Raw genomic sequence first — 21,276 nt, 5'->3', positions numbered from 1 at the left:
TATAAGTTTGAACCTTGCCTCAGATCAGATTCAGTGGAAATTATTTATTATTATTCACTTATGCCCTGCCTTTCCCCCCACCCAAGAGGGATCCAAAGCAGCTTATGTTATGCCCCCCCCCCATCAATCTTCTCCTTGCAAGAATTCTGTGAGGGAGGTTAGGCTGAGGCTGTGACTGGCCCAGGCTCACCCAGCAACCCATGGCAAAGTGGGGAGTTGAAACTGGGTCTCTGGGCCCAAATACTCTGGGACTGGAATGACAGGCCCCAGCTAGGAATGACAGCCCCTAGGAGTAACAAAAAGTATCTCTAGCTGATAGAGATCAGTTTCCATGCAGAAAATGACTACTTTGCAGGATGGAGTGTATGGTATTATGCCATGCTGATGCCTCCCTTCAAGTATCAGTGTATGGGGAGGGACTCACATGAGAAGAAGTGTTCCCTAAGGGCCAACAGTCCCTCAAATAAATGTGTTGGGGGCAAGTCTAGATTTCAGTGCATCCTTCCACTTCTGTTTATTTAAATTATTTAAGTTTAGATTGGTTTTTAACCCATGTTCTCCAAGACAATGTACAAAAAATAATTAAAACCATAATTAAAGGTAAAGGTAAAGGTCTCCCTTGCTCGAAAGCCTGTCGAATCCGACTCTAGGGTTGCGGTGCTCATCTCCGTTTCAAAGCCGAAGAGCCAGCGCTGTCCGAAGACGTTTCTGTAGTCATGTGGCTGGCATGACTAAACACCAAGGCGCACGGAATGCTGTTCCCTTCCCACCGAAGTGGTACCTATTTATCTACTTGCAACTTGTTGCTTTCGAACTGCTAGGTTGGCAAGAGCTGGAATTAGAGACGGGAGCTCACTCCGTCTTGCAGCACCCGGGTCTCGAACTGCTGAACTACTGACCTTCCACAGCCTGCAGTTCAGCGTCTTAACCACTTGAGCCACCGCAGCTCCTTTTAAAAACCATAATTAGAACAATTAAAAAGTGAGCAGCTTTGACAGTTCCTTGGGTGCATCCCTTTAACAGCCCCCCTCACCAAACACCACTCCAGGTTAGCCACCTTCACACCTCCCCACTGTACCAGGGATGCCAGCAAGAATACTGGTCCGAGATACAGCTGGATTAGTGTCTAGTAGCATCTGAGAGACCAACAAGATTTTCAGGGTTTGAGCTTTCAAGAGTCAGAGCTTTTTTCATTAGACTAACACAGGTACCCTCTGAAACTGGCCCAAGATACAACTTGCTATGGATGTGACAGCTGCCTGTGGCCAACAACAGAGACATGAGGTAAACTTGACATAAGGATGAAGGGGTTTTTTTGAGAGAGAGAACAATAAGAAGGTTTATTGGGTACAACAAGAACTGAGGTAATCAAGTAACACAGAGAATTGCAATTCATGTTCTGACATGCTTGTAAACTATAAATACCAAGAAACCCTTTGCTAGCAGGCCTGAATGCGTTATACCTTTACAAATAAACCCAGTGAACCCGGCTGTAACTTTTAGACTCTGTTCCTGGACAGTATAAGGTGATTAACAATAAAGACTTTTCCCCACACTGATCCTCATCCCTCTTTCCTTGTCAGGCTAACTCCTTCAATTAACCCTCATCTCCAACTGACCTTTTCCAACTGTCAGTCCTACGTGGCTCCGCTTCTCAGCACAGCAGCTCCTCTTGGTTTGCAGAGCTTGGCTCTCTTTGGCTCCTTTGTTGCTGTCCAGTACACCACCCGTTGTTAAATTTAAAATTAGCCATCTATTGTGAAAACAGTCAGACAATCAAACAATTACGTAAAAGTGCCCTGACCTGGATAGCCCAGGCAAGCCCAATCTCGTCAGATCGTGGAAGCTAGCAGGGTCAGCTCTGGCAAGAACCTGGATGGGAGACCTCCTTGGAATACCAGCAGTTGGGAGGTGGGGGCAGGCTTCACTCAGCCACCTCTCTGAATACGCTCCAGGCCCCCAGTAGGGGTAGAATCATAGAATCACAGAGTTGGAAGGGGCCATACAGGCCATCTAGTCCAACCTCCTGCTCAATGCATGATCAGCCTAGAGCATCCCTGACAAGTTGTTTGTCTGGCCACTGCTTAAAGAATGCCAGGGAGAGGGAAGCTCACCACTTCCTTAGGCAGCTGATTCACTGTTGAACAACTTTTACTGTAAAAACCTTTCCCTGATATCCAGCCAGTACCTTCCCGCTCTTAATTTAAACCCATTATTGCAAGTCCTATCTTCTGCTGCCAACAGGAACAGCTCCCTGCCCTCCTCTAAGCGACAGCCCTTCAGATCCTTAAAGAGAGCAATCATGTACCCCCTCAACCTCCTCTTCTTCAGGCTAAACATTCCCAAGTCCCTCAGCCTTTCCTCATAAGGCTTGGTCTCCAGGCCCCCAATTGTCTTCATCACTCTCCTCTGCACCCGCTCTATTCTGTCCACATCCTTTTTGAAACGAGGTCTCCAGAACTGCACGCAATGCTCCAGGTGCAGTCTGACCAATGCAGTGTACAGCGGGACTATGTCATCTTGCAGTTTGGAAGTTATGCCTTCTACAAGTCATGTGCTAGGTTTATGCTGCAGATTTGCAAACAAAATGGCACTGTTGGCACAACATCTACATGGCACATTTATTTGGTTAAAACTACTTTAAACAATCAGGAGTTCCCCAAGGAATCCAAGCTCTTACAATTTTGTGGGAGCCAAGGTTCTCAGAATGTTACAGTTCACAGTAGGTAACGCATCTTGCACAAGTACAACCAACATGGAGAATACACAAACTCCTTTATACACCATGATGCCTTTTCCCCCCTGAATGTCTTCCAGCTCTTCTTAGTCACATCAGATGTTTTGTTTAACCATTGTAATGTAGTGTCAGAGTCTGGTTTCATTAGGGTTGCCAAGTTGTTGCAGTCGCCGCAGCAGGGACTCCCGGGGGGCGACTGGAGCGCGCATGCCGCATGCACGTCACACGGAAGTGACGTTAGGACGTCGGGCACGCTGGGGGCGGGGCCACGACCATCGGAGGGAAAACTCTGTGTGACGTGCGTGTGACGTGCGTGCGGCGCGCGCGCTCCAGTCGCCCCCCGGGAGTCCCCTGCTGCGGCGACTGCAACAACTTGGCAACCCTAATGAAACCAGACTCTGACACTACATTACAATGGTTAAACAAAACATCTGATGTGACTAAGAAGAGCTGGAAGACATTCAGGGGGGAAAAGGCATCATGGTGTATAAAGGAGTTTGTGTATTCTCCATGTTGGTTGTACTTGTGCAAGATGCGTTACCTACTATGAACTGTAACATTCTGAGAACCTTGGCTCCCACAAAATTGTAAGAGCTTGGATTCCTTGGGGAACTCCTGATTGTTTAAAGTAGTTTTAACCAAATAAATGTGCCATGTAGATGTTGTGCCAACAGTGCCATTTTGTGCACAGTTACAATCTTCTAAACCCACTGACTTTAGTAGGTTTAGAAGAGTGTGACTCCGCTTGGGATTGTAAAGCCTTTTTCTTAGTTTTCTGTCTTCTCTCCCCCCCCCCCTTAGGGCCACTGCCACTATCAGGGATACGTTGAAGGAATGTCAGATTCTGTTGTTGCTGTCAGCACTTGCTTTGGACTCAGGTAATGGATGCAATCTTGTCTTTTGCTGAGGTACATGTGCTTTCTCTGTCTCCTGGAATATATCAGATTGAGTTCTTCATTTAGAAATTACATTTTGCAGACTTGGGATCTGTGACTACATGTGGCTACATGTGCTGGAATATTTGATTTGTTAACAAGGGCTTGAGCACTGCTTCAGTAGTGTGTGGTACAGCCCTTTCTGGACTTTTCCACCTAAGGGTACAGATTAGGGAAAACGTGTCTGAGGTATAGCTGAAATAAATATTTGCAAGTATTATGATAATAAACAAGGAGAATGCCACTGTATGGTTTTGAATTTTTTCAACTATTATCTTGGTTTGTTCTGATTTTTCTCATTTCTTTTTGGTGGCAGCTTCAAGGAAGATTCTTCTAATAAAAGCTTTGCTTGCTTCCCAAATTGTAGCTGAGGACATTCCTTCTGTATTATTTATTTTAAAAATGGTGTCTGACATTTTGAGTTGCTCACAGCTGGCTAAGGGATATGTCTGATGTCATGTAGGGGAGTAGGAACAGCTGGGAATGATTGCAGTGAAGTTGCTTGCTTTATTGCTTGTTGTTATGTTAATACTTTGATTTGCCAAATGCTGTCACTGTGATCCAACTGATAGGCTCCCAACTTCTAGTAGGTCATCAGAGTAGGAGAAACTTCATGGATTGTGGCTGGCTTACTTCCCATGGTCTCTCAGGAAAAGCTACTGCCCCTCATTAAACAGATCCTCCTTGGCCACTGAAACGTTTCTCATTTATTCCAGCATCAGCTATCTTTGCCTAGCTGGACATCTGGGGTGGTGTAGTGGCTACAGTGTCAGACTAGGTTCAGATCCTAGCTCACTAGGTGACCTCACTTTCTATCAGCTTAACTTACCTCCCAGGATAAAACAGAGGAAAGGGAAAATGTGTATCCCTTGGAGGACGGGTAGGATAAAAATTTAATAGATCAATAAAGATTCTTCTCCAAAGGAGCACAGAATGGTAAAGCCAGCCAGTCCCCACCGCCTGTCCCACATACCTGACACTTCAAAGGCTGGTGGGCAGGTATCCTCCCCATCTGCTCAGGATTCCAAGCAAAAGAGGAAGACTTTTACTCCATGCATTGGACAAAATGTTTTATTCAAGGCTGCCTCTCCTGATTCCAGATCTTGTGATATGCTTCTGGAGCAGAATTGCCTTTACTGGCAAAATTATGCTCTTTAAGACAGTGGGAGGGGGTGCTTGTGTATTGCTAGGACCCCTGACGGAGGAGCTGAGCCCATCTTTGTATGCTCTTCACATAGAGACCTGTTGTGCCCCTCCATAGGATCCCTCTCAGCAGAAGCCAGTAGTAGGGGAGCATGTTGGAGAGGTAGCCTAGACTTCTCTTTGAAATGCTGGCTTTCTATACTCAGGGAAGTTTGCTTGAACAGTGCAACAAACAGGTAGTTCTGCACTTGCAGTCTGAATTGGACTGTGCCGTGTGCGACTTCTGCATCCTTAAAAAAACCTCTTGATTTCCTCTCTGTGATGTTCCATAGCCTTTCCCCCCCGGCCCAGAGAATAATGGGTTTTAATGCATGAGATAATGTAATTGCCAGGGGATTGCTGCAAGTCGAGAACATCACCTATGGAATTGAACCTATGGAGTCGCCTTCTGGCTTTCAACACATTGTCTACCGAATGGAAAACGTGAAGAAAGAGCCCATGGCTTGTGGGGTTGCTGACCCAGGTCGGAAATGGGAAACAACGGACCATTTACACCCTCACAGTGGGACTCAGCTGCTGAGAGTGAGTACTTTGAGGGAGGGGGGTTTTCTTTGTGGATTGGAACTTGGTTTATTTTTTCTCCCTCTTTCATTTAATATTTTGACTGACAGCCCAGTTTCCCACAAAAATTCCCCAAGTGGTTTATGAATTAAGCAAAGAGGTGTGCCCAAACATGTTAGGAGTGCCTGATGTGTTTGTAGCATTTCACGATAAATCTCTGGTCACCAGCTGGAGCTGTGCCAGATTTGATGGGGCTCTTTTTGCAGCAAAAGGAGAATTGGGGGGGAGCATGAAGTTTCCTCTGAAAGAACATCACCCCCCCATCTGAAAAATAACCTTTAAATGAAAACATCGCGAGTCCACCCTCAGTAAAGTTCTTGCCAAGAGAGGGGGAAGGGGTTTATGCTTCAGGTCGCCTCCTTGAAAGTAGAAACTGCCACTTTCAAAGGGGTGAACATTTCTACCCCTGTGTGTGCGTGCCCTAAACGAAATAGGAGGGAACTCTTTTTTTCTGGGGTGTATGTGAAATGTTTTACACAAAAGCAGCCTTCAAATTAAGCTCAGCCCCTAGTTCTGATGGGACCGTATTTTGTATAGAGGGCGGCCTTATGGTCTAAGAATGTCTCTCAATCTTCTCCCCTTGTTCACGTCAGAAGTGCATAGCTCAGAGGGTGAACGAGGGGAGAATTCTGCCCAAGTCTCTGCTGTTGCTCAGATAGGGCTTTTTTCAGCTGCTGTGCTTCAGCTGCTGAGGAAAAAAGTGCCACTGTTGCTCAGATAGGGCTTTTTTCTGTGCTTCAGCTGCTGAGGAAAAAAGTGGTTGAGATGCATGGTGGGGGACGGAGTTGAGGCTAAGGTTGCCAGGAGACTGGAGGGAAGGCATGGGCGTAGCTGACAGCAAGATGTCGCTTCTGAGAAAACCTGAAAGTGACATGAGTCTTCTCTAGGAATCTCTGAAAACTCTGTGGTTTTACCATAGAGGTTTGGCCAATTCCTAAAGAGGCACGATGTCACTTCTGGATTTCCCTAGAAATGACATCATGCCAACAGCAATTTTTTAAATTTTATTTTTCTGCCACCACCTCTCAGAACAGCAGGGGTAACGCCAGCTGGGACTGGGGGACCCTCTGCCCCCACTATAGGGGGGCTGGCTGGCAATCTTGGGCCACCAATTGAGTAACAGCTTTAAAATGGCCACTGTGTTGTTTATAAGAGCCATGGGCTATTCAAACGCACTCCCCCCGCTCCATGTTTTGCACTTAGGATAAAGTATACAAAGTTGTTTATATGTACCTTTCATGTCTATGTATTCAGGATTCATTGTTCAAAGAATTTGGGAGTCTGGGGCAAATACTAAGGGATTAACTACATGTTACACAGTACTTGCATCATGTCCGTGTCTACCACAAAATCTTTATTGGTGACTCAATTCCCAAGAGAGTGGAAGCTGAATTCAGGTTGGGACCATGGTGTGTGAGTAGAGGGTTCTTAAACCTTCCTGCCATGGTGTTTTCCCAAACTAGAATGGCCCTGGGGAATGCTATTGGCCCTATTGATAGGATTGCCATTAGCCACCCATGATAGTTAAGCCCTCTGCCCTTGGCCCCAATCCCCTGCTCTTGAGAAACTGTAGAACAGGAGAAAAAAATGGCTGGAAAATGGCCTCCATAGTGATGCTACAGGAATTTACATATGTCTATTTGGTATTTTGGAGCTGTGGTGGCTCAAGTGGTTAAGATGCTGAACTGCAGGCTGTGGAAGGTCAGTAGTCAAGCAGTTCGAGACCCGAGTGCCACATGATGGAATGGGTTCCCATCTCTAGTTCCAGCTCCTGCCAACCTAGCAGTTCGAAAGCAAGAAATTGCAAGTAGATAAATAGGTACCACTTCGGTGGGAAGGCAACAGTGTTCCGTGCGCCTTGGTGTTTAGTCATGCCGGCCACATGACCACGGAAACGTCTTCGGACAGCGCTGGCTCTTCGGCTTTGAAACGGAGATGAGCACCGCAACCCTAGAGTCGGATTCGACTGGCTTTCGAGCAAGGGAACCTTTACCTTTATTTGGTATTTACCCATGACAGAATGGAACTTTCCTGCCCCCCCCCCCCCGGCAGCCCACTGACCTCTACAAAGTGCTGCCCCTAGAGGATAGGGGGACATGAAGAATGGCTTGAAGGGATGGTTTGCAGCAGGAAGGGGGAATTGGCAGAAATGCCAGTTCAGCCTGGGTCCAACCCACTGTCCGAGAGAGACAGAAACTTGCTTCTGTGGTTTTAAGAAAGATCAGGAATTAATCTGGACATGGATGACGGTGCTTTAGTGAACATCATGTTACTCCTATTGTGGTTCAATTTAATTGTTTTTGGGGGGTTCTTGACAAATGTTGATCTATGCCATAAAGAATTGTTAGGAGTGTTTTGGCTCTTTGTGTTTTGGGTGTGTATCTTAATAGTGGTCTCAGTTTGAAATGGGAACATGGATTAGGATGATGTCATTTTTTGGAATGTAGGCAAGAGAATAGTTTACTGTAATGTTTTTCTCTCCCCCCCCCTAACTTTTTACAGAGAAAAAGAGGTGTCCTTCTACAGACAAGATACGTGGAGCTCTTTATAGTTGTGGACAATGAAAGGGTATGATTATCCTGCATTGACCAGCATAAGCGGTTACACTTATCCCAGTGGGAGAACAGCTTTGTTTGGGTTAGCAGCTGTGGACACACTTGAAACACAGCAATAGCTGGGCTGGAGCTATGTCCTTTGAGCCACTGCTTCGCTGCTAGATAGGCTAAACTATTAGCTTTCTCCACCCCTCCCCTCTGTGACTGATTACGTGTCCTTACATTTATCTTTCCTGTTAATCACAGTCATGCTAGATAATCTGCTTGGAACAGATAACAGTATGTTATCTTATTTGGAAAAGACACCAAAGAAGTACCTCAGAAAAGGATGGCTGCTTTGCTCATCAGCCATTGTCACTTCTTTTCTAAGGTGGCAGTGATCCCTGCCATATACACTGTCTCTTGCACCTAGCCTTGGTGGAAGGAATGCACAGTTCCCTCTCCTCTGCTCTCTTGCAAAACCGAACCAAAAAGGCACATTCCTTTCCACTATCTCCCCAGCAGTGGTTCCAGACAGCCACAGGCCATCTGGTCACACTGAGAGGGAAGGAAGTTCCCAACCCCAACTCCTTCTGGTGCTGCATGGTTGAGGGGTTAAGTGGATGGAACGCTTTAAACTGTGAGCTACCCAGATTGAGGGAATAGCAGTATTAGAACAGAGAACCCCATCTAGATTCTTTGCTTGACTTTCATTTGCCCATGCAGGCATCTGCTAAGCCTTCTGAAAACCAGTAGGTACCAAACTTGAGGAAGCCTGACGTCTTTAGTAGTTGTGGGTGAAAACAGACAGACCTGTAACCTGGATGCTGCATAACTGAGTGGGCAGCCATGTGAGAACGCTGAACCCCCGGAGTGAAGTTCTGGCTGCATTTCAACACCCCCACACAAATGTGTAAAATTCACAGTTGCAGTAATTATACAAAAAATTAGATATGGAACCAACTGAAGAAGTGATTTGAAATAATGGGGAAAAATACTACCATCTACCTCTTGAGATTTTTAAAGCAGGTCCTTGAATCAGCAAGAAAAAGGAGTGGTAATTGAAATGTGGACAGTTGCCACCAGTGAGGTTGCGTGCTCCTTTGTCCATGTAATAAAGCAGACTCTGCTTCTGGCTTTGTCCCTTCTTACTTCAAGTGTTGCACCACTGGTCAGGCCTTTTCTGGGATCCCTCCTGTCACCAATCCTACTACCTGCTTCTCTTCTTGCACTGACCCTTCTGGAATCAACCTCAGTTCTGCGACAACCTATAATATTGTTTCTCAGTCATGTTCTTCAGCCCAGCTATCTTGCGGACAAATGCTCATTCCTGAGACGATCCCAATCCATCTGCCTTTTCCTAACATTTCTCATAATCTAGTAACATATAAATGAAACTTAATCCTTTTCTGTTTCCTTTCTCTCTGAAACATGTTGGTCGGGTGGCGTGAATACAAAGACCTGTTCTGCAGACTGACAGCTTCTGGAAGCTTGTTAGGCATACCGTAGTCAGCTTTTAACCATGGTGGCTTGAGGTGTGGCACTTATGCTGTCAATGTGTTGTTCTTTTAAAATAATCTTGTTTTTCCTTTCATGCATAAGTTTTTCCTTCTCTTGTAGTATGTGCTGCTAGGCAAGAATGAAAGTGCCGTGAGAGAAGAGATGGTGCAGTTGGCCAACTACTTGGACAGTGTAAGTGAAAGTATAAGTGATGATGACAATATATTTTTTGAAAGAAGCATGGGAAGACCTGCACATATTTTGACTCCTTCACCTTTCCTTTGATTGAGGGCCATGTGCTTTTAAAGCTTAAAAAAAATCTATATTTTTTCAATGTCAGAAGTCAAATTTTATAACTCTGAGCTTTTGGGGCGTGCTGTCTGCCTCCCTGCTTGATTCTCCCTTTGCTATGTCACTCAGGGATGGGACTGCTTTCTGGAGCATGGTGATTCTTCTGTTTATTTGTTTAAGAACATAAGAAGAGCCCTGCTGGATCAGACCAGTGGTCTCTCTAGCCCAGCGTCCTGTCTCACACAGTGGCCAAGAAGAAAGAGGGAAAAAAGAGGAAGGGACCTTAACCCAAACAAATGAATCAAGTATCTGAAAGGTTAGCTACATACAAAATAAAGGGCCAATGACTAAAAACTGTATTATAACTTAAATATTTTCAAAAATACATGCATTTATTATCAGTTAGTTAAAAACAATTATGGGCCCAGTTGTAGCCTCAATTCAGAATAAAAGTGTACAACATACAGAAGTGGGACCTATTGCGACCAAACACATTTTGGCCGAAACGCATCTGGTCGCAATAGGTCCCACTTCTGTATGTTGTACACTTTTATTCTGAATTGAGGCTACAACTGGGCCCATAATTGTTTTTAACTAACTGATAATAAATACATTTTTTTTTAGTTTTTAGTCATTGGCCCTGTACTTTGATTCCCTGGAGAGCCAACGATAGGGCATAGGGGCTAAGGCGTTCTGCTGATGCTGCCTCCTAAGACTGGTATTCAGAGTTTCATTGCCTTTGAATGTGGAGGTTCTTTTAGTCACTGTGACTAGTATTAGCCATTGATAGACCTATCCTCCATGAATGTCTAACCACCTTTTAAAGCTGTTTATGCTTGTGGCCAATACTACATCCTCCGGCAATGAATTTGTTGGGTAATGTCCGTTTACAATATTTATATCCTGCATTTCTGGTCAATCAGGGCCACCAAAGCAACTAACAATTAAAACAGCATAATTAAAAATACATTATAAGACCAATTAAAACAGAGTTAATACATATATAAAAGAAAGCACAGCAAATTAAAACAACAGGCAGGAATGTGAGATCATTGAAGGGAGCACCCGATAAAACATAAAGACTTCACCCACTGGCAAAAGACTGTGGTGGAAGAGGGGGACTGATGAATATCCCTGGGGAGGGAGTTTCATAATTTTGGTGCTGTGACTGAGAAGGCCCAAGGATTCCCCTGTGTGGTCAGCTGTTTCTTAATAAACCATGACAGGAAATCTCAGTGCATGCTTACTCCCTTTCTCAGGATTATGTCATTACCCAAATACTGTTGGCGGGGGGGGGGGATCAGTGGCTGTAGGGTTCCACCCACTCAAAGGGACATAGAATGGTGGATGCATCCAACATGCCAGCTTAATGTTTCAAAGCAGCCTTCAGCTCCTCTCATAACGCAGAGTTTCCTGCCATGCAGTTTAGGAATAACAGATAACAATTTAGGAATAACTGAGATAAACTCACCGTGGTGAATCCCATCTTAATTCCCATTTCTGCTCTGCATTTCTTTATGCTTTTACAGATGTATAGTGTGCTGAATATCCGTGTCGTCTTGGTGGGCTTGGAGATCTGGACAAAAGCAAATAGGATCAGCATAGAAGGAGGTGCAGGGGATGTTCTTTCTAACTTTGTCCAGTGGCGAGAACAGGACCTTGTCTTGCGCCGAAGACACGACAGTGCACAGTTTGTTCTGTAAGAGTTCCCGTTCCCTAGTCACTCTGTCACTAAGAATACTTAAAGGCCTGCAGCCAGAAACAAGGGGTAGGCTAAAAAGAGGAGTCAGGGGAACATACTACACTTGCCTTTGGTTTTTTTATATTTTAAAGTGCTGATTTGGATCCCCAGGTGCCTGGGAGAGGATAAATTGCTGGGGGAGAGGCTGTCTATACCGTCCCAGATCTCTCCTATAATTTGAAATGTCTCTCCAAAACTGCATTGGATTCTTACAGGGAAATATGCTGACCCAGACATCCAAATCCATGCTTTTCCCCTGAAACTGTTGGAGCTTTTCCTCAGAAGAGACTAATTGCCTCTCAAGAAACCTTTTAATTCATCAATTAGTTACATTTATCATGAGCACTCTTGAGTCACTCATGTCCTTGCACTCAGTTAGAGAATGACTCAGTTACATGTTAGTATGGTAATGGTTCATAAATATTGGCCAGATCCTAGTCGAACACTCTATAACCACTGTACTGCACTGGTTCTCACTTTAAGGCACTTCAGAGCAGTGCTTCCCAACCTTTTCGAGTATGAGGACCTCTCTTTTTTTGGTATTTTTAAAATGTGTGTGTGTGTGTGTGTACGCGCGCGCACACACACACACACCTGGAAGTCATAGCGACCTCTGGTCACTGACTGTGTGTGCACCTGGAAGTCATGACAACCTCTGGTGACTGACCCCTACTGGGAGGCCTGGAGGATATTCAGAGAGGTGGCTGAATAAAGCCTGCCCCCACCTCCCACCTCTGGTATTTCAAGGAGGTCTCCCATCCAAGTACTTGCCAGAGTCGACCCTGCTTAGCTTCCGAGATCTGACTAGGTTGGGCTATCCGATCTTACACAGACTTAGTCTCAAATCAGACAGCATAATAGTGTGCTAATTTACGCCTGGATCTTTTCTTTTGAATTAATCTAAGAAGCATAGTAAGATTTGTGCTTTAAAAATTCTATAGAGCCAGGAACCCGAGTCTCTGTTTAGCTAGTTCCCAGATTCCTGAAGCAGGTCGGTTACCAGTGTTTGGTTGTAATATGGTACATGGTTATGAATGTGTGAAGTCTATTTTATCTTCGGCATTAACTAATCAGGCTTCCACTTGCTTTTTATTTGGATATATTTCAGGAAAAGACCATTTGTTAGGAATGGCCTACGTGGGGACCGTGTGCTCCAAGAGTCACGCTGGAGGGATTAATGTGGTAGGACATCAGTTATTGCTTCTCTATTAAGCGGAAATAGAAATCGAGGTCCTGATGTCTGTGTTGGAAACGGTGGTTTGAAATGGCCCCCTGTTGCGTGTATTTATTTAGAAGACCTTCCCTGCCTCCTGCCTTTTCAGCCTTAAAAAATGATACGTACAACAGCTCTCAACAGGAGACGAAAATACCATAAAATCATAATGCAAGTTGCAGTCCATCTGTTAAAAACTACAACCTGCTACATAAGAGAAGCAATCCTAAAAACATTGGTAAAATTTTTTTTAAATCATCAAAGCAGCAAAATTAGTAAAAAAGAGGTAATGAGATCAGCAATTAGCAGTAAAACCCACAGATTAAAACTGTTTTGGGGAATAAACACACCAGCTGCCCTGTAAATAGGGTTGCTGACAAAGCCTGGAGAAAAATGTCCTGTTCCTTTAAAGGTAAAGGTTCCCTTGCTCAAAAGCCAGTCGAATCCGACTCTAGGGTTGCGGTGCTCATCTCCGTTGGCCGATGTGGGGACTGTGGGCTCCAAGAGTCACGCTGGAGGGATTAATGTGGTAGGACATCATTTATTGCTCCTCTATTAAGCGGAAATAGAAATCGAGGTCCTGATGTCTGTGTTGGAAACGGTGGTTTGAAATGGCCCCCTGTTGCGTGTATTTATTTAGAAGACCTTCCCTGCCTCCTGCCTTTTCAGCCTTAAAAAAATGATACGTACAACAGCTCTCAACATGAGACGAAAATACCATAAAATTATAATGCAAGTTGCAGTCCATCTATTACAAACTACAACCTGCTACATAAGAAAAGCAATCCTAAAAACATTTGTAAATTTTTTTTAAAATCATCAAAGCAGCAAAATTAGTAAAAAAGAGACAATGAGATCAGCAATTAGCAGTAAAATCCACAGATTAAAACTGTTTTGGGGAATAAGCACACCAGCTGCCCTTTAAATAGGGTTGCTGACAAAGCCTGGAGAAAAATGTCCTGTTCCTTTAAAGGTAAAGGTACCCTTGCTCAAAAGCCAGTCGAATCCGACTAGGGTTGCGGTGCTCATCTCCGTTTCAAAGCCAAAGAGCCAGCGCTGTCTGAAGACATTTCCGTGGTCATCTGGCCGGCATGACTAAACACCAAGGTGCACAGAACGCTGTTACCTTCCCACTGAAGTGACCTATTTATGTACTTGCAATTTCTTGCTTTCGAACTGCTAGGTTGGCAGGAGCTGGAACTAGAGACGGGAGCTCACTCCGTCATGTGGCACACTCGGGTCTCGAACTGTTGAACTACCGACCTTCCACAGCCTGCAGTTCAGCGTCTTAACCACTTGAGCCACCGCAGCTCCTTTCCTTTACCAGAGGCTTAATATCTGGTTTCATAACAGATGATGTTACTTACCTCCATGAAAAGCCCTGAAAAACTTAGACTGCATATTTCTACACATTATGCCTCTGTAAAACTGGCAGGAATTTTTTTCAGACCTCTTGGCACCGCTACCTCCAGGATAAAATAATGTTTGTAGGTATATGGAAGGCCAAGATTCTACAGATACAAACATTCCCAGGAGACCTGAGAGACCTCTTGGGAATGGGAATTTCACAGCCTTGGGGCCACATCTGAAAAATCCCTGTTCCAACTGATCTAGTGCAGGGCACAGTAGCTGATTTTACACCACAGGCAGCTGTTGTGATCTGGGTGCTTTCAGAGGGTTTTGTTCTTTGTTTGCAGTGGTATTACAGCACTTGACTGGGGCCTTATGTATATGGAGTGACCTTATGTGCTGCTGTTTATATCGCATGATGCCTCGCAGTGCATAGCAAGAGCATGTCATGGTTCATTACGAGGGACAGATTTTTGAACAGGTATATAAGAAACAGGAGTTTGTCAAATCCAGCTTCTCTGCAATTACATGCCGGACAAAGTAAAGGGAGAAGAGCAAAGAGAAGACAACCCAGAATTAGCAAAAACAAGCCTCATTTGAACAGCTCATTTGGAGCAAGCAAACTGGAACCTGAAGCTTCCATAGGGTCTGAGTATCACCTTCTATGGGTGCCAGAAAGTTTCCTTTGCTGGTGCAACTTGTCTCTCTGCAGTCCTCTCTTTGTATAGAGTTGGCAGGTGAGGCACTGGCCAAGGTCCTGCAGTGTTCCTCAGGTCAGCAACTGTGACTTGTTGTAGTTTCTGACAGAGCTGTAGGGCAGGACTATCCTCCTGCCAACACAAACACTACATTTGCAGCCCCCACCAGTGTTCCCTCTGTGCTGAGTTAGTGTGAGCTAGCTCAGTTTTTTAGCCTCCAGCTCACACATTTTTGTCTTAGCTTAGGAAGGATGGCTCCAGAGCAAACTAATTTATGCAGTAGCTCACTCACAACTTTAATGCCAGTAGCTCACAATTTAGAATTTTTGCTCACAAGACTCCACAGCTTAGGGGGAGCATTGGCCACCACCCCCACTGGGGCAAATAGGGTCCCGGGAGCCATTTTGAATTGGGAAAATGGCACTGGGAGAATGAAGCCTCTTCTCCATCTGCGCTATGTTCTCAATTTGAATTCGGGCCTTGAGTGCTTGGAAGATGAGTTCCCTCACACCTCAGATAACTTCACAGTACAAATCATTACATTGTTTGACCCTAAGATGTGCCAGCAGTATACTTCTGCTATTTATGTTGCCAAAATCATCCGTCTCTCCGCAAGAGAATAAATGGGTAAAAACCAGACATTAAAAACAGAAATGCTTGGAAACCAGTAGAGGAGCATTTCAGTCTCCCTAAATGTTCATTAACAAGCTTAAGATTTTCTTATTTCAGCATAAGTGTTTCAAAGGAAAAATCCAGCATAGAAGTGTTGAGTTGGAATTCATATACTCATAGGATTCTTTCGAGCTTGGTCTCAGTAGGGACAGGGAATAGTTAGCTCTGTAGAAAAGTAATTGTCCTTTCATATGGGCTTATGTATACTGTTTCATCTTACCTGGCAAGTTCCTTAGCAGTTTGGAGCTGCTCCATTCTCATTCTGATGGGGCTGTTTACACTTTTCACTGTCTGTTTTTTCATCTGTGCTGTGCAGTTTTTCACAGCACGCCCTATGCCTTCTGGCCTCCCTTTGCAATAGCATCTCTTACCCCCTACCTTGCTCATTCATTTTGTACCTATCTGAAGTGGTGCTCTGGCTCAAGAAAGCTTAGGGCACAATGGCATTTAGTAGTTCTGGTCATTAAGGCTCCACAAGACACTTTGTTTCATTGAATGAGAAGCTCTTGACCTTACCCTGAAAAATCCATCATTAGGGTCAAACTTTATGTTACATTTTTGATGAGGTGGATCTGAGTTCCCAGGCCTCACCTTGCCTTCCCTGCAGTCACATGGCAGCTTTGGGAAAAGACATTTTTAAAGTTCCCAGAATCCTAATTGGGCTTGGGATGCTGGTACAGGAGCAGGTGGGGCTCCTGCTCCCCCCCCCCATTTTCTCAAGTCAAAATGGCAGAGAAGGGGGCAGCCTGGACCCAACTTGTCAAAAAACATGACATGTAGTTTGGCCCTTAGTTAGATTACTGTTACACTCTTTTGCTTGCTTATTTGTTTTCACTTTACCTTTCAGTTTGGACAGATGAGTGTGCAGATGTTTGCTTCCATTGTTGCTCATGAACTTGGCCATAACCTGGGAATGAACCATGATGATGAAAGAACCTGTACCTGTGAAGTGAAGAACTGCATTATGAGCTCTGGAGCATCGTAAGTAATGTTTGTGTTCCTGGATGGCTTTTGGGTAAAAGAATGTAACTGCAGCCCATTGGGGAGAGAGTGGTAGTCGTGCAAGAACCAGGAATTCCAAACCCTAGATGTGGCAGCCTTTTGTAGATGCTGCTTGGGTGTTTTTGAAACATGGTTGTGAAGGCTCAAATCTTGCCAGTTTTGATGCCAACTCTTATACAAAAGTAACCTCACAAAGAATTGCACAAAGTCCATTATCATCATGCCACTTCACCCTCTGTTTAGCTGTGCTTTGATCAGGGTGTGTGTGTTTCTCTGGACCTGTTTTCTGAAATGCTGTCATATTTTATGGGCACATCTGTGCTACAAACTTCAACAGGTTTGATAGTCATTCTCTCTCTCTTGGGCATTGCAGTTGTGTGGTGGGCTCCTAGAGGATCTTTTATAGAATTCTCAGCACACTCTATTGCCAGGTTCACTGGGGCAGAAGAAGCGGTGGCGATAAAGCTGATGTAACCTTACAGTGTGCTTTAGAGGTTGACTGTGCCCAGGTTAAGGACTGTTCTTATGTTCTGTGTTGTAGAGGGGCCATGAACTTCAGCAGCTGCAGCGCAGATGACTTTGAAAAGCTAACTCTGAACAAAGGTGGAAGTTGCCTTCTTAATTTTCCTAGGCCAGAAGAAACCTATAGTCCGCCATACTGTGGCAACAAGTTAGTGGATGCTGGAGAGGACTGCGATTGTGGATCACAAGAGGTTGGGACCTGGGGTTGCAAAGGGGCAACTCTTATTGGTGCTGAAGTGAACTTTTGATGGGATTCTAGTTTTTGGTCTAAACCTGGCATTTCAAGCAAAGAGAAATGGCCCTCAGAGGGCTCAGTTTGCCAGGATGTTCTGTGACCTTTTCATTGAAATGAATGGGAGCTGCAGAGGAGCATCATCATGCCCTTGCATAGGTCCCGTTATTTTCTAGAACTTTTTGGTAGATCGTGCCTAAAATGTCTGACCCATTTCTTGAAGTTTCATAATAGAAGCCTTTTAAGTGCTATTTTGTATGTGATTCTGTTTCTCCTTTGATCCACACCCTGCTAGACATATATAAAGCTGTTTTCTTTAATGAGACCTTTCCCCCCCACACACAAGGCCAGTATGCCTCTAAAGATCAGATGCTGGGAAGAGATAAACAAGAGGCCTTCATACCCTATTTGTAAGCTTCCCAAAAACATCTGAATGGCAGCTGTTGGACTAAACAGGCACTTTGTTTAACCCAGTAAGAATTTTATCATGTTCTTATGTTCACAGGAAAAAAAGTTTAAAAATCAGTGGTCCTTTTTCAAGAGACGGGGGGAAATTGCTGAAACAGTGGCTCTGCACACAGATAATGCTTAACCCTGTTAACCTTATTTGAGATCCCAAACATACAGAAAAACTGTACTTGTTCTTCCCAAGGTTGCAGTGAGCTGATGTAGGGAGACATCGGTGAGAGCTACTTGTCACCTGGCAGAGGAACAAAGTTGAAGAAGCAGGGAAACTGCCTTAGCCAAACATTGTGTCAACCATATCACCATGGTTGACACAAACCATGGTTTCCAGATCCACTTCAAACCATGGTTTCATGTCCTGGTTTGTGGCCATTTTTAACAACAGATCAGCAGTGCAATTCCATACAGAGTTAACACCCTTCTAAGCTCATTGACTTTGGTAAACTTAAAAGGGCATGGCTCTGCTTAGGATGGCTCTGTAGGTGTTTAGACAAAACCCTTAGCCATGGCTAAGTGTTGTGTCTGCTTTAGCACTGGTCTGTGATGAGTTTTGAGTTAATATATTCAATGAAGAGATTGCAGTTGCAGACAGCATTGAAAATTGCTGAGAAAGAACTCCTTTTTAATCTCTTTTTCCCCCCTTCCCTAACTTTTAAAGGAATGCAAATCCGATCCTTGCTGTGAAGCAGGAACTTGCAAACTGCGCTCAGGAGCTGATTGTGCTTATGGAGACTGCTGTCTGAACTGTCATGTAAGACCTTCCTATCCTAAAGTATTATAAGAAAAAGACTTAAGGCTTTAAGGAGTGGTAAAGATGGCTCAGTCTGCATTAATGATGTAGTGGACTAAGACCAGGGAAGCCTGGGTGACCTTTCTCTTTCATTCCACCTGATTTACCTCACAGGGTTGTTGAGGGGGTAGAAAGGGTGGGATAAAAATGTGACAGGTCATAATCTTAAAGCGTACTTGTTGTCCTGTTGAAATAAATAGAACTTTATAATAATTGTTCCACCCTGGTGTAGAGGTCAGAGTGTCAGACTAGGATCTGGGAAACTCAGATTCCAATCCCCATTCTGACACAGAAGCTCATTGCATGACTTTGGGCCAGACATTCTCTCTAACCTTCCACACAGGAAGGGAATATGAAGGGCGGAGGGGGAGAACAATGTTGTAAGCTGCTTTGGGTCCCCTTTGGGGCGAAAAGCAGGGTATAAATATCTAAATTAAAAATTAAAACAAGTGAAACATGGCTGACCTGTGATTGGTTTTTCCTCATTTTTTAAAACCTTCACAGTATCTTCCTTGATTAAAATCACTTCCCTAAAGTTGCTCTTAGGTTTGCTGTGGAGAAAAAAATAGTCAATATGCCAAAGCAAAATGTGTTAGCCTTTGTCAGACTGTTGGTTTACCTAACTCAGTATTTTCTCCGTTGGGTGACAGTGGCTCTGTCTTTTAACTGAAGATGCCCGTGACTGAACCTGGGACCGAGTGCAAAGCCGGTGCTCTGACCCATGACCCTTCCCCAGCCTCAAGTGTTAAAGTCCAGGAAAAGTTTTACTACCAGATTCTGTGGACTGTATGAACTGTCCTTCAGACTTATTATTATATGTTTTATATCTTGTTCATCACACTTGAGAAGGGTATTCTACAGTACAGTTTAAAATTTAGGTACATTAGCATTGCTTGCTTTGGAAGTGGGGCAGCTGCTGCAACAGGTTTGTTTTTTATTATTGCTGTTGTTGTTGTTTTCTATTTAAACCATTCATAAAGTATATCCAAGAGAACCGCACACATCTTTAAAAAGCACGCAAAATTATCCCAAATAAGATGTCAACCATTATTTATATTATCAGTGTTTTAACTGGCTTTTTTGGAAACACAGTAACTATTTATTTATTTAAAACATTTCTATACTGTCTTTCCCACACAAATAGGGTCCCCAAGGTGGCAAAGATTCAAATTAAGGCAACATTTTAAATAAAATAATTCAGTAACAACATATAAACACATGTAACATCAAAACCAGGGAGGAGGGCCAATAACAGTTATTGAGGAGTATGCCAAACAAAACAAAAGTTTTCACCCACTGGTGCAAGAGAATAGAGAAAGATGGACAGATCTGGGGGATGGAGTTCCAAAGTTTGGACTGTGTGTCCAAGAAGGCCCTTTCTCAGATTGCCACCTGTCCAGCCTCAGATCGCAGGAACACCCAAAGCAAGATCTCTGAAGATGACTGGATGGGTACGTTCATATGGGAGTGGTCAGTCCTTAAATTATGAAAGGTCAGTACCACCACCATGAACTGGGCTTGGAAGCAAATTGTGAACCCTCCAGCAGATTTAAGCAGCCTGAAGTAGGTGGTAGGTCTCAAACCTCCAAGAATTCTGTGGACATCCCCAGAAAGGACAAGCTGAAAGGTTTCCCACACAACAGTAACTGCTATATTATCCATTTTTTATAATACAGTAGAGCATCAATCCATCTAAAAGCTTGAATAAATGAAAAATGCATTCTTCGCCTCCAGAGACTGAGCTATGTATCAGTAAATCCCTGATTCAAATCTCTCCTGTCACTGCCTTTGGCAAGCCAGTCTCTTATTGGACAATCGAGCCTGTATTGCCGGATCTCTTTGGGTTTATTTCTGAGTGGCAACTGATGATGGCCCCTGTGTTTTTGGTCCCTGCTAGTACCTTTCCCAAGGCACTGAGTGCCGAGAGAGTGCCAGTGAGTGTGACCTTCCTGAGTACTGCAATGGGACGTCACCGTTCTGTCCACAAGATGTCACCGTTCAGAATGGGCACCCATGCCACAACGATGAAGCTTATTGCTACAATGGGATGTGCCAGTATTATGATGCACAGTGCAAGGCCATCTTTGGCTCAAGTAAGAAGGATGGTTCTCTGTCATTTTATTCTAATTTGATGAAAACACCTGTTTTGACTTCAGATTGTTTCTCTACAAGGAAAGGCTGGCAAATGTTATCAAGGGATTAGTATCTTTTTCTGGATTTTATACAAACATTAAAACTTTGCAAGTTTGTCAGCTTCCCTTAAAGAATCCTGGGAATTGTAGTTTGGTGAATGTGGAGAGAAAACTCCATTAGAGATCCCTCAACTCCTTGACACAGTTATAATTCCTAGGGTTCTCAAGGACACCAATTTTAGTGCTAAATTTGCAGTCTTCACTGTATATGTTGCTTGTGTAGAATCCTAGGAGATTAACAATCCAAAACATTCTACTTTCCTGCAATTATTGCCAGTAGATTTGACTCGTTTTGGTGCCTTAGGCAGAAAATCTCAACATCACACTAATCCTTTTACTAATTAACGCAGGACACATTTCCGTTCCAGCACTGCTTGTGTTCTACTTGTTTCAGGCCCCTGCCACACGTGGGGAAAAAGAACGGGCAAAGTGCGGCTGTTTAAAGCCGCACCGAAACACGCGGCGGCGGGATCACATAGATCCCCTGAGCCGCGGCACAGTTCCTCCCTGGCACGACCAGATGCCGGGGGGAAGCTACTGAAGGGGGAGAGAGGCTGCCGAACTGCACATGTGTGAGCAAGCACAGTTCGGCCGGGAGCCTGGGTTGCTCCAGAAGACGAGCGTGCCGGTGATCTGAT

At 44.3% G+C, this 21,276-nt stretch overlaps 1 protein-coding gene across 1 annotated transcript in view; it reads left to right on the top strand.

Annotated features, from left to right (window-relative positions):
* The window catches only part of ADAM9 (ADAM metallopeptidase domain 9), an 81,657-nt gene that overhangs the window by 41,291 nt on the left and 19,090 nt on the right, over window positions 1-21,276 (top strand). The window contains 12 exon segments of the mRNA XM_015414182.1: window positions 3,539-3,615; window positions 5,208-5,397; window positions 7,939-8,004; window positions 9,591-9,662; window positions 11,291-11,466; window positions 11,645-11,649; window positions 12,104-12,118; window positions 12,629-12,684; window positions 16,283-16,416; window positions 16,979-17,150; window positions 18,315-18,407; window positions 20,344-20,539. Of these exon segments, the coding sequence (XP_015269668.1) occupies window positions 3,539-3,615; window positions 5,208-5,397; window positions 7,939-8,004; window positions 9,591-9,662; window positions 11,291-11,466; window positions 11,645-11,649; window positions 12,104-12,118; window positions 12,629-12,684; window positions 16,283-16,416; window positions 16,979-17,150; window positions 18,315-18,407; window positions 20,344-20,539 (1,252 nt within the window).

The sequence above is a fragment of the Gekko japonicus genome, unplaced genomic scaffold, assembly GCF_001447785.1.
Source record: "Gekko japonicus isolate JY-2015 unplaced genomic scaffold, Gekko_japonicus_V1.1 scaffold9, whole genome shotgun sequence".
Classification (NCBI taxonomy): Eukaryota; Metazoa; Chordata; class Lepidosauria; order Squamata; family Gekkonidae; genus Gekko; species Gekko japonicus.
Note: the sequence above shows the minus strand (reverse complement) of the source record. Positions and strands in the feature narration are given on the sequence as shown.